Source organism: Passer domesticus, chromosome 2 (assembly GCF_036417665.1).
Source record: "Passer domesticus isolate bPasDom1 chromosome 2, bPasDom1.hap1, whole genome shotgun sequence".
Lineage (NCBI taxonomy): Eukaryota > Metazoa > Chordata > Aves > Passeriformes > Passeridae > Passer > Passer domesticus.
In genome coordinates this window covers 104448590-104472360 of record NC_087475.1, presented here as the reverse complement: position 1 = coordinate 104472360, position 23771 = coordinate 104448590, and the positions used below count along the sequence as shown (strand labels likewise).

The 23771-nt window shown below is 45.4% G+C and overlaps 2 protein-coding genes across 5 annotated transcripts in view; one reads left to right on the top strand and one right to left on the bottom strand.

The window, feature by feature from the left end:
- Window positions 1-1236: 1236 nt before the first annotated feature.
- On the bottom strand, window positions 1237-3860 carry TEX55 (testis expressed 55). The gene is made up of 4 exons (XM_064410228.1): window positions 3731-3860; window positions 2425-2869; window positions 2085-2147; window positions 1237-1422 (listed from the first exon to the last, which is right to left on the bottom strand). The coding sequence occupies exons 2-4, from the start codon at window positions 2587-2589 to the stop codon at window positions 1369-1371; spliced, it is 282 nt and encodes a 93-aa protein (XP_064266298.1). The 5' UTR covers window positions 2590-2869; window positions 3731-3860; the 3' UTR covers window positions 1237-1368.
- A 23-nt stretch (window positions 3861-3883) lies between these two features.
- IGSF11 (immunoglobulin superfamily member 11) overlaps window positions 3884-23771 on the top strand; it is a 139835-nt gene continuing 119947 nt past the window's right edge. The window contains exons 1-3 of one of the 4 annotated variants that reach the window (XM_064410221.1): window positions 3884-4033; window positions 12785-12931; window positions 16524-16755. In XM_064410221.1, the coding sequence (XP_064266291.1) occupies window positions 12882-12931; window positions 16524-16755 (282 nt within the window). In that variant the 5' untranslated portion in view covers window positions 3884-4033; window positions 12785-12881. Of the gene's footprint in view, window positions 4034-12784; window positions 12932-16523; window positions 16756-23771 lie in introns of those variants that run through there. The other 3 variants (XM_064410220.1, XM_064410222.1, XM_064410225.1) reach the window with 3 other exon arrangements.

Sequence of the window (23771 nt, the reverse complement as noted above, 5' to 3'; positions counted from 1 at the left end):
CAGGGGTGCTTACCTGTTTTCAGTCTTGAAACACATGAGTTAACTGATCCTTTCTGAGAAACTCACATAGAAAGGAAACTCATCTCACACATGGAATTTGTATGCCAAATACTTGCCCTCTGTTATTCCCAGAATTTTGGCACCCAAGCTGTGCTGTGTAGAATGATACAAACCAATCATCATACATTATTTTTTTAAAAAATAGATAGATGGAAGTTTTTATGGTGCTCTCTTCATAGCCATAGAAACAGTCATTTGGGAATACACCACCATTCATTAGGAAATTAGAGTGCTTGCCTAAAAAAGAGAAAAGCCTGTAGTGACATAAAAACCCCTTCTGGCATCTACTGCATATAAGACAATCTATTAAGCCAAAATAACAGTATGCTCTGTTGCACATTTTCAATAATTGTCAGGCAAGAGAGAACAAAAAGAAAGAAAAAGGGTTTTTTTTACAGCGTAGAAGCAGACACTTGGATAGTATGAAAATAAGGATTGTAAGTGTTTCAAAAATCAAACACAGTTCAAATAATGTGCTTGCGAAATGTACCTTGATTCTTAATTCTCTACCAGTGCTTGGTTTTGGTTTGTTTGCTTTTATTCACCTCCCACATACCTGAGTGACAATGTCTCCTGAAAGCATAAAGGGTGTGTGCAACTGTTGCTTTACTGTTCTGGTTATACACTGTACTTACAATGATACAGGCAGGGCCACCCCAAAAAGCAGAGTGATCAGTGTCCAGCAGGGATGATTCAGGGTGAGACAGCTGTATCCAGTGTGTGGAAGAGGCAGAGAGGCAGCTTCTTGCATTAGAGGAGCTCTGGGGGCAGTGGGAAAGCCTGGACACAAGCTATCAAAGTACGAGATAGGCATTGGTGCTGCTGCTGCATAACTGGACACAGTAAGCCACCGATGCAGCATGAAAAAAGAAGGCTGTGGGTTGTCCAGGGCTGCTTTTTAACTCTACTTGCTTTTGTCCTTGCATTGTGTGAGCTGTGAGGTTTCTCTGCACAGAGAGGCAGAGTGTGGATTGGTCAAAATATGAGATTTATGCATTTATATGCCTAGAAGTTCAGCAGACCTGCCTCTTCAAGATGTGCCATATATGCATGCAGATCCATGCACACTTAGATCTCAGTCTGTGATTCCAAACCAAAACTTAGCTGCAGGATTTAAACCCGGGGGAAGCACAGACATTCAAAACAGAGAAACGAGGCAAGAGACAGAGAAGCAGATCTTTTCCAAGTTACTGTTAATGACTACATGGTGCTGTGAAGGCATGGTGTGGCAATACCACGACAGCAAGGTCAATGGGGGCCAAAAGGAGTGCACAAGCCCTCTTCTAGAAACACCTACACATCTTTGTTCTATTCCGATAGTTTCTCCGGTTCTGCTTGCCTGGCATTTATCATAGACTGCACCTGGGCAAAAGGAAAAGGAAAAGAGTCATTTGGGAGCTTATTTGCTTTCACACTGATGCCCAGAACTTGCCATTCCTCTGGAGGTTTTGTGCTTAGTACACCATGAACCCAGCAGCAAACCTCAAAGATGGTGCCTCTCCTGACTGACTAGAGGGCAATGAAGGAAGACATTCACTCTTTTACTCTGTCTGCTTTCTTTCTTCTAACCTCCTCCTTCTCCCAAGAAACAACCCACACTTCTAACACACTCCCAAACTATTGTCTCACTTCACTGACTTTGTATTACCTCTGTTTTAATACCCTTCAGGATCAGCAGAAAAGCTCTCTTGAATAGGGGGGTGTGGGCAGAAAAAGTGCTCCCTCCCAGTCTGGAATAGAGGCAGCTAGAGAAGGTCACAAAGATCTCTGTCATTAAGCTTCCCTCACCTCTCAGGTAATTCCAGGGCACGTTCACTCCATTGTTCCCCCACCCTCCCATACCTTTCCTTCCTCTCAGAGCACACATGGTCCCTTGTACCCCAGGCACTCTGCTGCTGCCTGCGCTTTTCTTCCTCCCAAGACAGTAGGCACACAATGAGAGAAACAGTCCTGGGCTGACCATGATTCTGGTGTGCTCAGCAAAGCTGGCCCCATCCCCACAGAGCCCCAGCAAGGCACCCTACCTCCAGCAATATGAACTCCAAGGGGTCATCAGGCTTATGGATCAGCAGTTTTTCTGTGATCTCCTGAGACAGAGACAAACAGGAGGAAAGAATTATTGATCTTTGGATAGATGGGTGCCTGCACTTCCTGTTCCAATGCCATCTGCATTATAAAAAGCAAGAATCTCTTCAGACACCAAAATATTATCTAGGATCATTTTCTACTGCTTTTTCTTAAGTCTATACTTAAGACAGCACAGGACAAGGAGGGGTCTGGGGAAGGGATAATTTGGTTCAAGCCAACTTTAGGCCAAACTCCTGATGTAAGCATCTGGAAGGAGATGAGAAATATGTATTTCACCTGAAATATCTGTAGAATTTTATGTTCCTCCACATAATTCATGGCAACTTGATAGGGGTCTCCAAAAGCCTCTGGATTCTCCAATGATTCAAATGTAATCTCTGCTGCTGACAACACAGTCTCAACGGTGTTACTGCCATCCTGTGTGGATTCGGAGGTGTGCATCTTGACTTTGAAGGCTGAAGTTCACCCACAGATGAACTGATCTCAGGTGAGCTTTCCCTGGATGCAGACTATACAATGAGCAGGAAGTGGTGATCAGAACGTGGTGGCTTTTGGCAGCCAGCTGGTCTGCAGACACTGGCAGTTCCACTACAGATGGCTGGGCTGCAGATGCTGGTGCTTCCACGCCGGGTAGGTCATCCAGTGATGGTGGGGATTCAACTGTAGGTGTGTGGTCCTCAGATTCCTCCACTTCAGATTCTGAATGATCGTTGAACCCTTGCTACAATATTTAGCAGATAAAGAACAAAAGTATTTTAAACATCTACCTCCACAGACTAGACACAGCATATTACTCCATCCTCTGCAAATATGCCGCAGCCACACTTAAAGTATGCACTAATGGGGTTTATTTCTGTGACTGGCCCCACCTGCACCTTCTGTATCATCACAGAAACTCTACTTAAGCTCCGGCCCAAACCTTCATAACTGGTCTGAACTATGCAGCAGTTGTATCTGTGCGTGATCCCCCTGACTAGTTTTCCTAGGGTGAGTCTGAGTGTATATTCCAGATAGCTTTGTGTCTGTGGAAGTCCCTTGGATGGATCCCAGACCCGACTCACGACCTTTCCTTGCCCGTGACTCCTGGTGAGCCCTCTTACGTTCACACTGCCTGTACTGTGGTTGTCCTCAGCTGCTGCCTTGGTGCAGCTCCAGGTTTGGTCCCTGACAGCAGCAGCTGAAATTTGTGCAGGCTTTAGGCGTGTGGGGCATGGACACAGCGCAGGCCCCTTGAGCAGCTGCCCGTGGCCTGCGCCGTGTCCATGCCCCACACGCCCGTCCCTGGCCCTGACACTGAGGGCGGGCAGACTCGCCCTCTTTCCTTCCTCCATCCCGAGTCCCGCTTGCTCCGATGCTGCCGGAGCGGGGTGCTGGGCGAGGACCGAGGGGGAGCAGGAGCTGCGCTCACCCTCCTGGAACTGGGAAGGAGGGTGTAATTCCAACGGGCTGTTGGCAACGGGCTTCGCTTCGGGCACAAGGGAGGCGGCGGGCGGTGGGAGGCCGGGCCGGGTGCAGCCAGGGAAGCTGGGGAGCGATTCCCGGCGGGGGCTCTCCCTCACCTGCCCCCGGGGCTCTGCCTCACCTGCCCCCGGCTCTGCAGGGAAGGGCAGGGGGCGCTTCGCCCCCCGCCCGCGCCGGCTCTTTCTGCCGCTCGCCGCTCGCCGTAGCCAGGCAGAGGTGGGTGGGCGCGGGAAGCCGGGCGGTTGCCGGGGTAACGGCCGTCACGCGCCTCGGCGCGCGGGCGCTGAGGGCCGCGCGGCCATCTTGGGTGAGGGCGGAATTGCGGGGCGGAGTTCCAGGGCGGGAATCCCGGAGTTCAGCGGTGGGAAAAGATCCACGAGCCCGGCCGATGACCTAGCGCCACCATGGCAGCTAGACCATGGCAGTAAGTGCTGTGTCCAGTCTTTGCTTAATCATTTTCAGGGACGGTGACTCCACCACCTCCCTGGGCGGCCCATTCCAATGTCTGTTCACGTCTTCTGCGAAGAAACTCTTCCTCATGTCCAACCTAAAGCTCCCCTGGCACAGCTTAAGACTGTGTCCACTTTACCTGTCGCTGGTTGTCTGGCGGAAGAGACCAACCCCCGCCTGGCTACAGTGTGTTTGCAGGAGGTTGTGGAGAGTGATAAGGTTCCCCTGAGCCTCCTTTCCTCCAGGCTGAGCATCTCCCAGCTCCCTCAGCTGCTCCTTGTAGGACTTGTGCTCCAGACCCTTCACCAGCTCCGTTGCCTTCTCTGGACTCTCTCCAGCACCTCAGTGTCTTGTAGTGAAGTGAACCCAGAAATGGGCTTGATTCAGAAGAGACAGGATTTGAGGAGTGGCCTCCCCAGTGCTGGGTACAGGGGAACAATCGCTGCCCTGGTCCCACTGCTCACACAATTCCTGATACAGGCCAGGATGTCACTGGTGGTGAAGGTGTCACCTTCAGCCTGGCCCTGGCTCTGGTTCTGGTTTTGGTTCTAGTTCTGGTCTCGGTTCTGGAAAAGGACACGTCAAATAGCTTGTACAGGAAAGCAGGGAAGCAAGAGGTAGGGTAGTAGAGTGCCAAGAGAAATATTTCCATGTGCATTGATGTGAGAGATACTTTCTCCTGTCCTCAGTTTTACTCAGATCCAGACAGTTTGTGTTCTGTGTGATGAACTTCATCAGAAAAAGCAAATAAACAGACTGCCAGTTTTCCCCAAAGAGGAGATGAAAGGATAAAGATAAAAGCTCTGCTGGGTTACCACAGTAACCAGCTTCTGACATATTCTGGTTCATGCTCCAGTCTGACAAGAGCTGGGTTTGAAACAACTGGCTGAAAATGCCATGGGGGCTTATGGGGATGAGAGAAGGGAGATACAGGACTTCAAAAGCTGTTCTAAACTTACAGGTGTCACTTCCATTCAGAGCGGTTCACTTTGTGTGTGTTTTTCAGGTTATACCATTGGCATTTTAAGAGAAACAGCTGCCTCACTGCTCCACTACCAGGTTCATGACAGTGCTGTCCATATCCTCAGCCATGCTGACCACTTAGATCATCTTGCACTGGAGCATTCTGTTTGCACTCATGGGATGTCAGGTCATTCCCTCTCTGATCCCTTCTTGCCTCTCCTCTTTCTCCATGTGACAGTGATGGTTCCAGACAGCACGGGACTGCTGGCTTTTGGTAACTGCTGATACAGTTTTATCTGAAGGAGGCATCTTGATATCCGTTCTGTGTTAGGATGGTTGTGTGCTGAGCTGTCCCAGAGCTGTGTTCTCCACAGCATAACTCCCTGCAGGACTTCTCCCATGGGTTTCTCCTCTCTATCCTCTACTGGACGGGACTAAGCAGTTCTCAGCTGCCTGCTGGCTTCAAATAGTGTCGTGCTGTGGGTAAATCTCGAGCCCCATGTGTTCCTTTCATCTGTGCCTCATTGGTAAACAGCAGATCTCTCCATTTCCAACCCCACTGCCTACTGCAGGGATCTGGCTGCTGGGTCTGGAAAGCTACGATTTTGCACAGGGAAGTAAGATGAATGACTCTATTAAATAAACATCACTGCTCTGCTTATTCTTTCAAAAGAACAGATTAAAAAAACCAGAAGATGCATTTTAAATGCATTAAAAATTCTGAGCAAAATAATGCCTTAAATACAATGCTCATGTAAGATAAATCACACGGCTTTTTTCTATAGAGGCACATGGAAAGCAAAAGCATATTATTATATCATTATTTATATGGCACCATATGCTAAGTCTGGAACTTAAAGACTTTGAAATAAATAAGAAAACACCAGCTGCAGATTAGCAATACACTCCTTTATTGGGAGTCACTGTGTAACTGTGGCTATCATTCCTGCTGTTAAGTTAAAACTTAAATAAATTGTCAGAGAAATAAGATAGCCATTAGAGATTCAGTGTCTGTCTCCTGGGGACGCTTTTTCTAACAGCTGAAACAAAGACATGCTGCTGGTTTTGTCCTATCTCTGTAGTAACTCACTGCATTTGTCCCTGCAGTATCGCACAGTTGTTCGGTAGAGATGGTTGAGCTGCTCACTATAAATAATGTTGGTTAACAATGCGGCCCTTTTTGGGTTAATAAATTATGCTCAAACCACTCTTGAGCCTCTTTGATTGGTTTCTTGCAAGTCTGCAGTGGAGAGTTGGAAGAAATCACTTTCCACAGTCTGTTTGCTTTAAATATTTCTTCTTATTTTATTGAGCTGTAAATATACGTATGTAATAGCCAAATCCTGAAAGTGCCTATCTCAAATTCTGGTCACCTCATCTGCTACTTGAAAATCGTAATGAGATGCATGGAATGAAACATATCAGCAAATTTAAATGTCAGTGCTTAAAGGGGCAGAGGGCCTTGATCAGCACCAGGCTGGGTGATTTGTTCCTCTCCTTTGTGTGGGATTTGCTGTCCGGAGCTGATGTTGGTGGTCGGGGCAGGGAGCTTACCTGCCGCATGATCCATGAGCTGCAGCAGCGCAGTCGATAGCCACACACGGGGCCTTGCTGTTCTCTGTACACTGCAGCCCCCAAACTCTCTGACCTGTGCTTTTGCACAGTTGCACCCAGACATAGTTAAAACCTTCCTGAGCTCTGGTGAACAAAGAGCAGCTTTAGGTCACGGAACAATGATAAAAAAAAAAAACCAAAAACCCAGGCTGTGAGGCAGAGGCTTGGGGTCCTTGGAGAGACATCTCTGCTCATCTGTGGGGGTAATGAGGCTGCCCTGCACGTTGGTTCCTTACCTCAGTGGTGGGTTAATTGTTCTGCTCTCGATCCAGATCAGTTTTGAGAAAAAAAGCCAGGCTGGGAGGAGAGCAGGTGTTAGTGCAAGAGAGTGGAGAAAGTCAGCTCCTGTGTGAGGTACAGGGCAAGGGGAAGAGAGATGGCTGGGGCTGCTGATGTGCATCTAGACTGCTCCTGTACCAGTAAACTTTGATGTGGCTGTACTTCTGGCAGCGAAGTTGAAGAGGAGACACCTGTACCCAGGTGTCTGCGCTTGCACAGGTGGCTCTGACCGTTTGTGTGCTGGCAGATGCAGCTCTTCCCCCAGCACTTCTGCAGCTCGGGCTCTGCCCGCATTTCCCAGCAGAGAGCAGCAGAGCCTCGCAGCTGCTCGCAGGGCCTCGGAGTGCGGCAGCCTCCGAGACCTGGCAGCGCTTGCCTCCGCAAAGCCCAGCAGTAAACCTTCGCTGAGCTCGCAGGCATGTCAGTCCTGTCAAGAGCATTGGTGTGGGCAAACAGAAGACACATGCTCTCAATAGCGAAGATTCGGGACTTTCCTGAAAACCAAGATGTTTGCAGACATCAGTGAGACCTTTCTTGAAGGGATGCTTTCTGAATTGTCTTTCTGCTCAAAGTTTCCCGAACGGGAGTGCCTCCGGTATGGCTTCATAAAGTGGGGGCAACAGGATAAGCAAACCTCTTTCATAGATGACCAACACGGACTAGGTAATCCATCAAGGTCTCCACCAGTCCAGTCTTCAGCAGTGCAGGAAAGAGATGTGTTATTAGCTTCTGTGTTTGGAAATACTTGCTTTGAGAACCTCTTTAGCCTACCTTAGATTTAACCCTTTCTGTTAAAAATAAAGTTTCAGCTGACTATTTTTCCCTCATTTGTAATATTACCAAGAATGGTACTGGAGATTAAGATGAATTAAAAAAAGTGGGATAGTTTCTTTGCCCAGGTGTCAAAACTAATTAATCGGTGTCTAGTTTAGATGACATTCTCAAGGATAACAATGTTCTCTGTTTTGTAATTTACCTGCTGTTCCTATGGCAGTTAAATAAGTCAAATTTGGGATTGTATTAGAAGCTCCTCAGCAGTATTAACTGGGACTGGTTTGTCATTCCTTAACTTTCCCATTCTAGTTCCTGAAACTATTATGGTTTTATACATTCTCTTGGAAAATAATCACAGACCTTCTGGGAGGCCCAGTCCTTGTAGGGCAGAGGGCTTAAGTTTGGTCTCACCATCACGTGGCATGAGAGAGAGGGGATGCTGTGTTCTGGCTGAAGTCCACAATGAACCTTCAGCCAATCCTGTCTCCATCAGCTGTGAAACCCCAGAAGGAAGGAAGGGTCCAGATGTGAAGTTCAGCTGAGGGAGTGGTGCCTGTGGAGGATGCTGGGCATAAGGACAGCAGCTGGGTACTGGGAAGACTCCAGTTTGCCTTTTTGCTCCATCCTGTGAACACTGCCTCATTGCTGTGAACCCATTCCTGGCATTGGAAAGGGAGGCAGGCATGATACGGAACAGGATTTTGGAAGGCAAATGTATCATGCGGTGACAGCAAGACCTTGGATAACCCTGTCGGTATGTCCCTCTTGAAGAGGCTGTAATCCACAGATGGTTGTGAGGGGCTTTCTGTACTCCTCAATGCCTTGTGGCCAGAGAACCCTCTTCGCCCTCTCTTCCCCACACCCCCTTATTTGGCCTGTATGCCAAGCTAATTTAAAACATGATGCAGACCACCTCAGCCCTGGGGTCACTCAGCTGGCCTCTGCAGCCTCCCACGCTCACCCTAGGTAGGATCTGTCCTTCTTTATTGGTGTAAATGATACTTTGTCTCTGAATCGTAGCTGAACATGGGAAAGGTGCAATTAGCTGCTGCAAGGAGCCAGGCCTGTCTGCCTTTCCTTGTTTAACAGAGGCTTTAATTAAAGACCCCCTGATGCTAGAAAGGCACATTAATTATTCATCTGAAAACATTTACATAGAGTCCCCCGTTTCCCTTCTTCAATAAATTATCAGCTTCACATCTCCATAATTCATCGAAATGACTAAAAATACATTGTCTCAGCCTCCATCACCTCCCTTTTCACTTTGTCTGTTCCAACTGTGATGGGTTCAGTATCTTAATGTGAAGGTCTCCTACTGCTCTTAAGTAAAAAGGGAGGATGGAATACAAGGGGGAGAGGGAAAGATTTGTCCCCTGATGGTAGTCATGCAGATGGCAGTAATTTTTGTTTTTTTTCTTTCCCACAAAACTGGCATGATCCTGTGGTTTGACAAAGCTCATTGACTATTTCTAATAAGGAAAAATTCACTGAGAGGAGGAGAAAATATGTTTCCAGGGGCAGAAGAGGTCTGGGTTTAGATGTTTTCTGTGCTAAGATGTAGACAGCCTGTGTGATCCTTAGCCCAGCAGTTAATCTCCCTAGATCATCTCTGTACCTCACCTGTAGACCAGGCCAGCAGTTCCCTCTCTGCCTGGTAGAGGGATGGTGCTTTACTAACTACAAGCTGTTCTAATATAGGTGTGTGAAAGAGAAAAAAACATATAAAGTTAGGCAGAGGGAGAAGTTTTGCAGCAATTCACAACAAAGATGTCACTGCAGGCACAACTAAGGGAAAATTCACTGCAAATGGTTTTCTCCAATGCATTTCACTTTGTGACAAAGTGAACCATCACATGAGGCAGGAAAAAACCAGCCCTCTGAGGACTTGTTTACATGGGGAGTTAAGACAAATTAGTGTGAGGTGTAAGGCAATGTGCAGAAGTTGAAGTGCATTTAACCTCTGTGTGCGAGCTCTGATAAAGAAGAAGAATGGCATGGTTCACTATGGGGACAATTAAACAAAAGCAAAGCAAAGGTCACTTTATCTCCGTATATCCATGCAGGGCTTAACATGCTTTCCCTGCACTCATTTCACATTTTAGGTAATTTACCTTAACTTTCAGGAATGTTCTAATCTGCAGGGATTGGAGAAGTGCATGCTCCACCTGGCTCTGAATAACAACTGTTCCTGGAAAACCTGGAGCAGTCTCAGTGCCTACAGAAATCAGACCAGATGTGCTCTCCTGGGAGCATGGGGTTCCAGATGCTGCAAACAGGTGATCTTCTAGGATGATGGGTGGAAGAAGGCAGGATGGATACTGGCAACTTCCTTGGCATGTGGTCAAAGAGGGCATTAGAGAATGAACCAGGAAAGAAATGTTGACTGCAGAGGGCTTGACCCACTTACCTTTAAAAGTTCAGTGTTTTCAGAGGGAAATGAAAAGGTTTATTTTTGGCCCTGAGCACACACAGGGGCTAAATCTGAGACTAAAAATGGGGTGGAACTATTAATAAGAGAGTGATACAGTTATCTGAAGCATTACTTTATTGACTTCTGTGGGGTTTTTTCTTTCTCTTGCCCTTGTTGCTGTTTTAGATGGGGTGTCTTGGCTCAGCAGTGACATGGTGACAAAAACCTTGTCCTATCATGAGGCTATGTCTAAACCTTGGGCACTGCAATCTTAGAGCTGAGAGACTAGAAGCCCTTCCTGCATTCAATACATTGATTACGTTTCCTAAGATAAAATATCATCTATTGCTTACCAACTAAATTATAGTTCAGATTATTTTATTAAGGGATGTGAATTAGCATTCTTCTGGATGTAAGAGAAACATGTTTTTGCAGGCAATAGTTGAAAGCTCCCATCCTTTTCTTCCATCTAAACAAATTGGATTAAAATTTTCTGTAGTGAAGTTTTTTTAGCATTTATATTATCCATAGAGACCCCTTAAAATTATCCAGACAATGGCTTTCATCCAAATGTATGTAAGTATCAGTCTTGAAATACCTCACTCACAATCCAGCCTTTGCTGTTAAATTTGTATTGGCCTTAACATGCTTTGAAGTAATAATCAGTGCTGTGTCTCCAGAGGGATAGGACAATATTTAATTGGCTTAAACAGAAGGAAGATCTCGTTAGACATTAAGAAGCCTTTACTAATGGTACAGTAATTAAGCACAGGAATAAATGGCTCGAGGCCTTCTGCCTGTAGAGAAGTTTGGATGAACACACTGAATCTTGTCTTCTCCCACAAGGAAAGCAGAGATCATTCTTTGCAGTTTCTTTCAACTGTGTTTTCTATGATTCCACAAATGTCCACAAAGTTTTCTTGGCAAAAGTGGCAATAGCAGCATTTTCATTGCCACCACATTGTCATTGAAAATGCTGCCCCATCAGTGCCCCAGCGGAAGAACAAGCTGAAATAACAGAATGCCAATGAGAGCATCCTTTCTTTCCAAGCTGGCAGGAGCAAGTCATTCTGGAAGGTGATGTACATCTCCCATAACCCAGGCTCCAGCTTCCTTGGTTGAGCCAAATTGTCTTCCCTGCTTGTCAAATGGGAGAAGTGTTAACACTGTAATTAGAAACATTAAAGCAATCAAAATGAGCATACAGGCATAATTAAGGCACTATTGGTTTATGTCCCCTGCAGGCATTCTTTTAGAATAAATGACTTTTTGGTTTAATTTAAGCCTCTTCCAAAACATCACTAAAACAAAGGGGCAAAGGAGTTTCTATCCATATATTCACCAGTAAAACTACTTAGTTTTCAATCTCATAACCTAGTTTATACTGGTAAAATTTCCCTGCACTGACTAAAAATCAGAGGGTATTGCTGAATAAAGAGCTTAGCTTGAGAAGAATGAGTTGGGTCTGGACAACAAGAATCAAAGAGGAGCAGGAGAGACTGCACTGGCTCTGGATCAAGCCCTTCATAAAAGAGAAATTGGATGTGCTGTGCCAGTTGGACATGATATTATGAAAGTGCCATTTTTTCCTGAGAAGGAAAGGTACACAGAATAATTAAGAAGGCTGGCAGAGTTTTTTCCAACCTGGGTGGGTGAATAAAGGAGAGATGCAGATCAGGAACATCAGGTGAGTATGGAAGAGTTGCAACTCTTCTGCCTCTCTGTAAGTCTAGAGTGGTCTTGTGCTATGAAAGAGGTGGAGCCCCATTCACAGTGCTCACTGGGTTAAGCCTTGGAGGGGTAGATGCTCAGCTCTGACTTGCTGAGGCTGAGTTGTCTGCAGAAACTAGCCACAACTTTACTAATTGAGAAAGATGAGCCTAGCACTGTGTGCATGTATATGTGGTGTGATTTGGGTGCTGATGAAGAAGCAAAATTGGCACCCATTAGAAAAGTTCTGCCTCTTGGTTCCTCATTCTACTATGGGAACACTTTTTATTGTGATCCTGGTAGTTGTAATGGCCAATTCAGCCCAAGAAAAGGGGCTCCAGGTTACCCAGGGGTCAAGGCAGGGTTGCCTGCGCCCAGTAGCTTTGTATAGAATGGGAATATGCGCATCCAAATGTGTGAATATTGTGTCTTCAGCTCACAGGAAGGTTGAGTGACTGGAGAACTGGCATGTGGACTTCATTTGAGGTTGATGTTAACCTTCCCACTGGTGGGAGATAACAGGGTCTACTGAGTATTCCTAATGGTCTGGGAAGAATATTCAAATTTGACCATCTCTGCAGGGATTTGATCTTACAATATGTTCTCAGAAATATCTTCCTTGTATCCACTCTTCCCTGTTTTAATGAACTTCAGGTCTTTGATTTATCCTCTGATGAGATCCCATGCAAACCCTCAATCTGTCTGGTGTAGGCAAGAAACGTAACAGAGCCAGCTAGTGGTGATGCAGATGGAAGGACATGGCCACTCTCTTTGAAGACCTGCCTTCCTGACAGGGTTAACAAGGCCTGTGTGAGCACTGTGGGGTCACTGTCCCACTCATGGCTGGTCCAGACTCAGCTGTTTACCCATAAGCCAGAAGAGTGACAGCTCCACAGCTGGCATCTCCCACCACCAGTTCCTGGACTTGGCTGCTGTGAGCTGCAGGCTAAACTCATCATGTGTTCCTTCATGCAGGTAACATGACAAGCAACAGGTACTACAGGATACTGCTGCAGCTTCCTGGTCCTAGTACTACCGTCACAGATACCAAGTACCATCCATCAGAGTCTGAATGTTCCTGTGCTGGACAGCTGAGAAGAGATGGCAGCATAAGCCACAGAGGTAAATAACAGACTCTGAGTCTGAATTTCATTATAATTCTCAGGGATGCAAGAGGAATGTTTTGGCTCATATCTCGGCACACACATGAAGACTAGAACTGTGGAAATGAAGTTTGTCTTTGCTCACTCTAGCTCTGGATAAGATCTCTGCAGTCACAGAGTGACTGGGGCAAGTAGCTCCCTTATCCCAAAGCCTTGCCCTGTTACTGCTTCCCCTGCCTGCTTGGCTTAGGTAGCCTGGGTTAGGATTGCTGAAGTTCCTGGACAGGGAAAGAAGCACAAGAGAACCTTTATGCTGTAGAGTCTTCTGCAGCATCTCTGCAGAGGGGCACAAAGGCCACTTCTCTACTTTTTTTTGTCCCTGTCCCCAGTGAGTGTTGCCACAGCTGACGTGCCATCTGTACTGAGCAGACTGATGGCCCTTTCCCTTGCCCTCTGCCCTCTGCAGAGGCAAGGGGCTGGCAACTGGCTGCAACAGACGGGCAGAAGGACAAGGTGAACGTCAGAGGCAGCACCAAGAAAATCCATCTGAAACCTTGCTCCATATGGGGAAGTACAGTTCCAGCTGTTCAGCCTTTGGAATAAGCTGGTTCTGAAGCTGCTGCTACCCTGGCTGTAATGCTAGGCAAGCACAGCCCCATCAGAGTTGGTGAATAGGGGGAAAGCAGCAGGGGTAGCAGCATCATGCTGGTACAAGGAATCTCGTGATGCTATTGCTCCCCATGATTATGCTGTTAACAGCCATGCAGGGTGGAGTTTAATGAGCAAAGGTAGATGAGAAAAGGAAAACAACTGAGACAAATGATGTTTAAATGTGATGGCTCATTAAACAAAAGCTCTCTGCTATGTTTCTTTCCTTGGTAGCAGCAAAAGGGACAATGGCCATAAGTAAAAGGCAACCCACTGACAACAGGAAGGATTTATAGAAAGCAACACACTTAATTTAGCTGCTCCAGCACGAATGAGAAAAATATTTTGCATCAAGTAACTCAAGTGAAGGATTTTGCAATGTCTTTGTATGAGACAGAGTGCTCTTTTCTGCCCAAACCCTAGGAGCTTCTTGCTATTTGAATATCAAGGACAAGTCCTGCTTTTCTTCATATCTGAATTCTTGTTGTCTTCAGCAGATGTTTTGAAGTGCAGAAGTCAGTGCAGTGTGAGCTGGCGGCCTCATATTAATGTGTCAACTATCTTGGCTTAACAACACCTGCCTGTGGGGGCCTTGATCCTGATACTGTAGCTTTTACTGAACTGTAGGCCTTCACAGATTTTGGGAAGTTAGGCTAATCAATTCTCCTTCAAAAGATAGTAACAGCTTCAGTAATGTCCTTCCTGACAGATGTAAAACTACTTCCCAAAGCATCTATGGGCTAGAGGCTCCACACCCCCCACAACTCAGCAACTATTCCAATGTTTCATTGTCATTATCCACCTTGTCAGTGTATTGCCCTCTTCAGTCAGGACATAGAGGACAGACTATTTCCTCCTTCTTTGGCAAAGCCTTACTATCGATTGTGTAGTAGACTGCCTTTCAGCTTTCCAACGACATGTGAGAAAAGATCTCCATAATGTTCATCTGTCTTATAAGGCAAATGGCTGCTCTGCATTTGTATAAATCATGGAACTGTGTGTGATTTTCTGCCTGAAGAAAAAGATACAGTCTATCTTACTGAAGTTCCTATTGTGTTATTTATGAAACTGGTGAAGGCAATGGTCTTCAGGCATGAAATACCTGATCCCCATTATGCTCTTGACCTGAGAAGTTGGCCCTGCAATCCATCCAACAAGAGGGGAAATGGGTCCCCAGACTTCTTTCCAGTTCAAAATGTGTCAGGAATGAGAAAGACTGAGTACATGATCCCTTCTGATGTTAGGATATCTTGGATAGCAAGAGAATGATATCTTTACTGTTCTTTACTTGTTTTCTGCATAGGCAACTCAGCCTTATCAGAGATTACATTGTCCAGTACTGGAAAATTTAGTAATGGATGCTGTAGAAAGTGTGCTACTAGGTTTCTCCATAACAAAAACCAACAACTTCAGAGCAGATGCAGAGAGATGAGATTTAAACCCCCTATTCACTGGCCTTTTTGAAGGTCACGTGCCAAGGAGCTAACACAGATTCTGGTATTCCTGGTGAAATGGTGGCGCACAACAGTGGTTTTGTTGGTTGTGTTCTGCACATGGTTGTGCTGACATCGTAAGCCACAGTAAAACAGGTAACTTTTTTCTGTCTGATGTAACAGAAGGTCTTCTGTCTCCAAATGTCATTTGGTCCAAGAGGGATTATTGAACTTATTTGAAAGAAGCTTTCATTAACACCCTCTCTGTTCCAAGTGAGGAGCTTGCTCTATTGTACATATTCACAAATCTTGTGGGAAGGCAGCCAGCAAAATGCAGTGTCCATACAGAAACTGCTTATTGGTTAAGAGATGGCAACTGTGTGGACAGGAGAAATGTTGCTGGGACCATTTATCTACAGTGAGGAGGTTAAACATTCAGTTCTCACTTCCATACCACTTCCTACTTAGTGGAAGTCAAAATGTTGCAGTTGAACAACATCTCATTTTATGCATAGAAATCGATTATCTGATTGATTGCCCTCAGACTGGTTTTTGTTCAAAATTGCTGAAGCCCCATTACCTGGATGATTTGAGTCAGAGAAATTAAAGTGTCATTGATTATGATGTTATAAGGCAATCTGAGTCTGCAAAAGAATAACCTACATATTTGATATCAGGGCATGTTGTGTTTGCGATTGACACTTTGAAGGCAGATACCTAAGGCTAAGCAAGCTACAAGAAAAACAGACCACAACAATAGGGCAAGGCCAACTGAATATGCAGTGACTGGAGAATGTTTCACTTTAGAATCTGGCAGTGGTTGAATTTCCAAAACTTCTTACTGACAGCAAGATTTACCTCGAGCTGCATTGCTAAAATGCAGGTATATGGAAAGCTCTGACACTGCAGAGATCAGCAGAGATCCAGTCAATGCAGGAGATGTATTGGAGAGTTGTGCTGCTCTTGTTAGACACAGTAGACACAGCTGATGGGTTGAATGGCTCTCCAGAATCTGCAGCCTGCATTGACTCATTTTCTGTTGACTGAAAGCAGACATTTGGCCCCAAAGTCACATGCAGTCCATGCAGTACCTACAGTCCAGACAGCCACATCTCGCACCGTCTGTGAGTACACACAGTTCTTCTCACTCCTGAGCTGCAAACCTCACCTTGGTGTGCACCCTGTCAGGCAATAACAAAAGCAAGCATCTGGAAAAGATAGTTGCCAAAGAATAATCTCCAATTCCTTGGGAATAATATCAGTTTAGTGTTTAAGACCAGTTCTTCCACCTTATTTCACACCATAAGGATGTAGAAAGTATTTGGAAACTAAGTCTTGAGTCGGAATATCTTCTGAAGCATATTTTCACAAAACATTAAATCCCAGAAGTCAAGAATGTGTAAATATATATATAAATGTCCTCCCCCTTGCAAAAGGGAAACCTTTTGCCCACCCTGTCTATCTTATAAATGACTTCTTCTCCTGACTTTGCTCTGATGGATTTCCTAGAGTTTTCTTATTTCTTTCCAGGTGGTCTCTCTCCAGTTTCACGTCTACTGATGACCACATTTTCTTCCTGTGTCTGTTGAAGGCAATGACCACTATATCTCCTCCAAAACATCTCCCTGTGGGCAGATCCAGGGAGCTTCTCGTGACAAAGAGCAATTTGATGTTCATACACAATATGCTGGCATGTAAACCCCCCAAGGATGACCAGAAGAAATGGTACCTGACTGTCTTCATAAATTTCCTCAAGTGCCTGGTGGGTACAGAACATGCTCTTGCCAATGACCTCTGAGATTGCAGTTAAAATTAACCTAAGGCGGCTAAAAAGCAACTGGAGGGGAAGGATGTATTTTATGTCAATTCAGTCAAAAAGTCCTCGGAATTAGTTGCCTGAAGTGTTTGGGAAAGCTGACAAAGTATAATAGCACAGAGACTATTTTCTTGCTTCTTAGCAAAGACAGCATTAATCGTCTGGGCTTAATATAGCCTTCCACACGCCAACTGGGTGCAAAATTATGGCTGGTATTAGAAAACCACTTACCATGTGGACAGGCTTAAAGTGCAATAAACTGTGGGGTGTGGATGCAGATGGAATATGCCTAAGGACAAACAGTGACCTTGAGAATTGTGTGCCATGTCTCTGGAGATATAGTGCCTCTTCATTATGAACCCTGACAGACATGGAGCTCTTCATCAGTGGTGGGGCAAGGAAGGATTTAGATTTGGAGCCAGGACTGAATTTTGCAGTCCGTGTATATCTAGAGATGTCTGAGTGTGAGAGATTTACTGGAATGGGTTGTATACACCGTTATAATATTTGTATTCATAATGTATAGGCCAATATACATCAAGAGTGTTTCAGAGAGAGAATCCACAGCTTTGAATGTTTGCATGAACAGCATGCAGAGAAAAAACCATCCTTTTCTGTACCCAGCCTGGTTTGGTTGGTGTACCTTCTGCCAAATAGTTATCCTTATTTTGATAGAAAAGGAGCAGAAGTATGGCTGAGTATCTCATCTGAGACTTTGTGTTAGCACTTGAAGAACGCAGAGTGTATCGAATAAGGTCAAACCCTTTAACAACCTGCATTGTAACATCTGTACAACACAGCTTAGAGATTGTTGTTCTGGTATTACTATCTAGTAAAGTGGGCTCAGTGGTGCAGTGCTTATATAACACTCTTTTTTCTGTGCATGAATTGTGTCTCAATCCTGTTTTTCTCCCAGCAGATTTTCTTGAAAGTTATTAATAAACAATTTTAACTAATAAGTTTCAGGTCTTGCAATGCATTCTTGATTGTTCTATCTGTAGTTTGCCTCCTTGGTTACACAGCAATCTCTCTTGGTGGTCTCTGATGAGGAGATTAATTTTAAGAGCATGACAATAAATATACTATCGTTAAACATTGTCTTTTGGACAATGTAAGTCTTTGCTAAAATTAGAAGACATTCAGCACAGTATTTCCTCAGTTATCCAGTACTGTTGTATGTCAGTGACTGACATGCAACATCATCACACAGACTGAGTCGAGCAGAAGGCTGATTTATGGATCAGGATTTTTGATAATCAACCAACACTAGTATTTAGGTAATTATGTCTGTAAACGATGTTGTGACATCTCTATCTTACGTGTAGTGCCAGTTACCGAGACAGCTTCTTTTTATAACTAAAATATACCTTTTCCTGCCTGAAAACATTATGATAATTGTGGGAATGTCTCTTATTACTGAGCCACCTACCACTTGATGAAAATTGCAGAGCTCAACTTGCGTGAATTAATGCTGAAAGCACGGAGGAACTGGCTATGGCTCCTCATCTGACTACTGGAAGCATGAAAGGTGTGGCAGCAGGGCTGGAACTGAAAGAAGCAATTAAAAAGAAGGGGAAGTGAGAACATCCCAGCATTTCCAAGTGTCATCTGCTCTTGTTAGTGGGCAAGTTGACTGCCACTGAGACCCACTAAGCTGAGGGGCTGATCCGTGTCTCGCCTTCCAGCTGGGAAAGGAGGCCCCCAGGAAATGGTTGTATATTATCCCACTGCTTTGCTATTGTACCTATCCAGAGGTAGGAGCATCCTTTGCTGCTGCACACACTGGTGCAAATCCCTCTCCTGGCCGCAGCCAGGAAGGGAGAGTTGACTTCACGAAAAACAGTTGCTGTGCACTTAATGTGGTGTTGTTACCAGATATGTTGGTTTTTAGTTATACTGGGGATCCATTTTACTTCCCAGCCTGAAACTGGGAAGCATAGCTGTGCTCCTCACTGCTAGGCCACCATTTGGGCTGTGAATGGAAGGTCAGCCCTGGCTCCAGACCACAGGCACACACTGATCTCTGACCTTCTCACAGGCAATCTTCCAACAAACTGTGCCCCATGTTCAGATTTGGGGAGAAGTAGCCTTAATTGTGTGCCAGACTTCTGATGCACACCTTTCAAAATCTTCTGGGGTCTATCTGAATGACTAAATAACCAGGCCCAAGGTGCTTGCTCTGAGCTGGAGTGCTGTAGCTGTGCTGGGGTTCATCTGAACCCTGGCGGTTCAAGTCACTGCTTCTTCCACTGGATGATACCTCACCATTCCTGCTTCCTTCTCACTTTTTCCTTCCATCCCTATGGCAGGAAAGACTCCTTGGCTTTTAGGTGGGGGTAGGTCACGGCAGATGTGTGTTCTCCTTTGAGACTTGCCCACTGCTTGGCTTAATTAATCCTGACACATTGCAGTTGCTGTTACGGAAGAAACGTCAAGAGAAATTAGACCAGCTGGTAGCATGAAAACTGGGGAAGTGTGGTGCCTCACTTTCCTGGATAAATCTGATTTGCTTTCCTGGCAGGGGCTGTGGGGGACTGTGAGGAGAAGAGTCTGACCTGTGTCACCTGCTTGTGCCACAGTTGCTTTGCACCAAGATCCAGTAAAAGGACATCAAGCACCTGTTCCCCAAACAAGCCAAGTAGGGGATCTAACCAGCAGCAAATGGCATGCTGGGCTTTCCTGAGAACTAGGACAGCCCTGGGGTCTGCCTTGGCTTAGGGTCCTGCTTACCTTTCTGAAGCGTAAGGCTGTGAGGAGCTCTGGGGCTTTGTTGAGCTCCTCAGGGAGGAGACAAGCACTACTGAGTTGCTTCTTTATCTTCTTTTATTCTATCTATGAGCACCTTTAGCAGCTGTTTCTCACCATTTCCTTCACCTTTATATCAATTTATTTAAACGTTTTCATATACCAATCAATTTTGTGAGATTTATCAGCAGCTTTCATGCCTTTTTTTCCTTAGAGTAAGCAACTTCATATTTTGATGTTTCATTAGACCATCACATCTGAGCTCTTTCCTTTCTGCAGTGATCTGATTTCATAAAATGAGAAGCCAGTCTAATAATACACAGTGCAGCTGCACAATGTGGATGCTTTGTGAGTGTGTATTTCCCCCATATGAACATCATCTCCTCTGTGCTCTCCGGTGGCACATCAGTTTGTAAGTGTACAGATGCCACAAACCTGGAATAGAATTGCACTTACAGAGAGCTGGCTTTAACACTTAAATATGGCCCAAAGTTCAGGAGCATTTTTTGTGTTGTCTTGGGGATGCATGCAAGTAAGATTTCACCTCTGCTTGATGATGGGCAAAAAAAATCTCTTTGTTCTACCAGACAGGCACTTACTTGCCAAGGGCATGTTACTCATATTTAAATACTAAGAACAAGACTTTGCCATGGATGGTATCTCTAGCTTGAGAAGCTCAGAAGTAAGTTTGGCTTCTGGTAGGATAAAAGGGATGTTTTTCTCCTGTTTTGAACACATAGATTGCACATCCTGTTGTGGTGTTGAAGATCTCACTCCTGATTTCTGTGCTGGGCTCAGTGCAGGAGTGCTCCTCTGGGACTCTTCTAGGGAGTGGATCATGACCTGTGTGGCACCAAGAAGCAGAGAAGAGACCAGGGACTCAGAGAGAAGAACAGAGAGGAGGAAGAAGAAGGATGGTTTTGTGAGGGCCATGCTACTCCTTAATGGACAAAGGCCTGCCTGCAGCAGATGTTTTGGTAGCTGTGATGGCACCATCAGGTTCTTTGCATTGCCCCAGCAAGTTCCAAGCTCAGGGGTTGGTCTAGACACAGGGCTACCCAGGTGAGGAGGTTATAGGAGGCAGCAAGACAGTCACTGTCTTTTGTCCACTATATCTAGTTGTGCAAAAGAAAGCTGAACTATTGTTGGCCAGTGAGAGCCGCTCTGATCTGCAGCAATTGGTGCATCGTGGTTGCTGTGTGTCCACCAGAGCTCAGCTGACCTCTGAGAGAACAGTGCCATGGTCTTGTGCATTGTGTCCCTCATCCCCATCCTACTCCGTACTCCTCAAAAGGTCACAGCAATGCTTGTTCTCTCCCTCTTGTGCTCAGGGAAAAGAAGGATGTTGTGTTGTGTTGTGGAAGACTTGGTTTTCGGAAACAAGCCCTTCTTTCTCACTTTCTGCTTGATCTGAAGCTTACTGCACATATCCAATGTGTAAGAGGGCAAAGGGAATGGGATTTGGGGGCTAAGGGAAGCATGGCTTAAATATCAATCCCTGTCCCCATGTCCTTTCATTTTTCCTTTGCTATATCACCTTCAAGAGGTCCTAGTCAAGAGTCCTAGAGATTGCTGGACTGAGTGTAACCAGGCTGCACAAAATGCTTGTGCACAAACCTCAAGCTTAGCTCACATCAACCATTCTGATAGCTTCAAGTAATGTGTTGAATCCATAGCATGGATTTGGGAGGTTCCTGTGGACTGGTCTCCCAGCAGTGCTGTGCAAGCGCCATCCCTGCAGAGGCAGGGTGACGACACTGAGGTACATCTGCTCTTCCACTGGCATGGCTGGACCTAAGGGAAGGCACCTCTTCATTGCCTGAGGCCTTTCTCACTCACAGCCTTACCCTGGTTTAGTTAAAGCATCACAATCCTCTTCCTGAGCTCTCTCATGTTAGTCTAAAAGTGTTTAACATCTGCTTTTTAATTAATAATTTCCTTACAGACTTAACTTGGATCATCATAAGCTTTTCTCAATCCTGTAGAGTGCAAGCGAAGTCGGGAGGGGCTTCAACAAAGTGCATATTACACAAGCACAATTTTATGGGTAGGCAAGCTCTGATCAACATGACTGAGGACATGTGAATATTCACAGCCATTAAAGTTAAAATAAATACAGTGTGGGTGACCTTATAGAGTCAAACAGTCAATTCAGTAGCAGGAACTGCTGTCAGTGTCCATGAACAAAGAAAGACAATGTTCCTTCAAAGAGATAAAAAAGTATATTCAGTCTGCGTTATTCACCCAACCATAGCTTCTTGGGAAACCAAGCTGTTAATGTCTGGTATGGGAGAAAGCAAAGCAAAAAGTACAAGAGAACTGGAAACAAAGTATTTTTTTATGTTTTAGCTACTGGGACTAAACTATTAAATGTGTTTTCTCAGGATGGAAGGATGTGAGATACGAAGCCCTCAGGCACGAACAGTGGTACACAAAGATACATCTGGGCCTTTTCACTTTGGCTCTGAAAGGTGCTCCAAGGATGGTTTTCACTGGACCCACACGAAGGAAGGAGACATTCCCCACACACCCTTTCCTGCAGGACTGCAGATAGTAGGAATGGAAGGACTGGCACCTCACTGTGTTGGGAGAGAAGACTTACTGATGGTTCTGCTGTCCTCATACTCATGCTCTTGAATAAACCACTAGAAGTTAACTATCATTAGTGTCTCAACAAATTACAAAAAGGTTTGGGGACCTGCTCCTTTGGGCACTTTAGTAAACCTGGACCTTATTAGACATCTTTTAGAAAGTCAGCAAAGTCTTTGCACATTTACTTCAATGTTATTAATTTACAAGGGCTACTCAATTAAGAGAGTCCACCAACTTGTAAAACTTTACTTATTTACGCTGCTTCTCAGCGAAGGATTTTCTCAGAGCGTGATGATGATAAGCTTAGGCATTACAAATCCTCTTGCTGCTTTTGTCAACAGGCAGCCTGAGAGCATTAATCAGAGAGATGCACGCTTCCCAGCAGTGGCTTCGCTCCAGCTCCCTGCCGCTACGGGGTACGGCCCTGTGGGGCACCAGCTTCCCTCCAAGTCTGGAGGAGCTCTGCACGCTGGCATTAACTTTTTCCAGGGCTGGGGACCCCATTTGAAAGGCAGCAGGAAATTGGGATGCTTATCATGACCACTTTTTAGGCAGCAGGCAAGACAATGCGGTGTTTGCCTCAAAGCAAAGAATTCTCCCCAAAGTGTGCATTTTGGCTCAAGGCAATTTTCTCACACCGTGCATGTCTCCAGTGAAGCTTCATCAGGGCAAGATGTGGGGTTCACTTGGGCTTCAAAGGGTGCTTCAAATCACTTTTCAGACAAGTGAAAAATTGCAGTTCAACTTACTGCTGCAGAGAAGGGAAATGAGAGTGCAGGGTGAAGAGTACTGGGAATATTGTGACCTCCAAGCCCTCCAGATCACCTTTAGGGATGTCCCAAATGCTCCTTGTTTGTCTAGGAGCCTCCAAGTCATTTCAGGCCAAGTCAGTTATGCAGCTCTGTGGTGCTCACACAGCAAATGTGGTAGGTAAATGCTGCTGCTACTCCTGGGAGGTGCTTGTATACATTAATGGTATGAGGAACTTGGCACGATTTCTGCCCTGCCCCAGCCCTGGGTGTTATTCTTCCCTCTGTCACTGCTGCAAGTGAGATTTAACAAGGATGATTTTCTCATTCCCGATAGTTACTGAGATTTTGCTCTGGGCACTTGATGAATCCCCAGCTCTCTGTACAGACATAGTGGGTGCACAAAGTGTGAAGTTTGAACCCAGCAGGCAGACTGGGACAAGTCCTTCCTCCATTATGGATTCATTGAGATGGTGCTGGGGAGGGTGAATCAGTCGACTAACTGCTATGGGAAAGAAAGCCACTGTCACAGGCTGTGAGATAAAAGGGTAGCATCCATCTGCCTGAACAGACAGATATTAGACACATGGAGAGTTTGACACAGGTTGTGTAGCAGTGAATTATTGTACATTTTGACCCTTTGTCCCGTGTCTGCCTCTCTGGCCACTTGGACTTCTTTCTGTGTTATTCAAAGCATTATGCTGTGTATTGACATTTGCCTTCTTTGAAAGCTGCAGGGAGAGGATTACCCACTGCTTTCCTACATGGAAAATGCCAATAATTACATTGAATGCTGTAGGTTCTTCCTTCACTAGGAGCTGCATGGCTTCACAACCATGTCATAAGCGTGTTGATAGTCTTTGCTGCCCTGAAAGG

Excerpts from the sequence above, each read along its gene's own strand:
- TEX55 (XM_064410228.1), bottom strand. The coding sequence starts at position 2,589 with ATGCACACCTCCGAATCCACACAGGATGGCAGTAACACCGTTGAGACT. Across the intron at positions 2,148-2,424 it reads AAATTCTACAGATATTTCAG|GAGATCACAGAAAAACTGCT; the intron begins GTGAAATACATA and ends TCTCTGTCTCAG. Across the intron at positions 1,423-2,084 it reads TGGAGTTCATATTGCTGGAG|GTGCAGTCTATGATAAATGC; the intron begins GTAGGGTGCCTT and ends CCTTTTGCCCAG.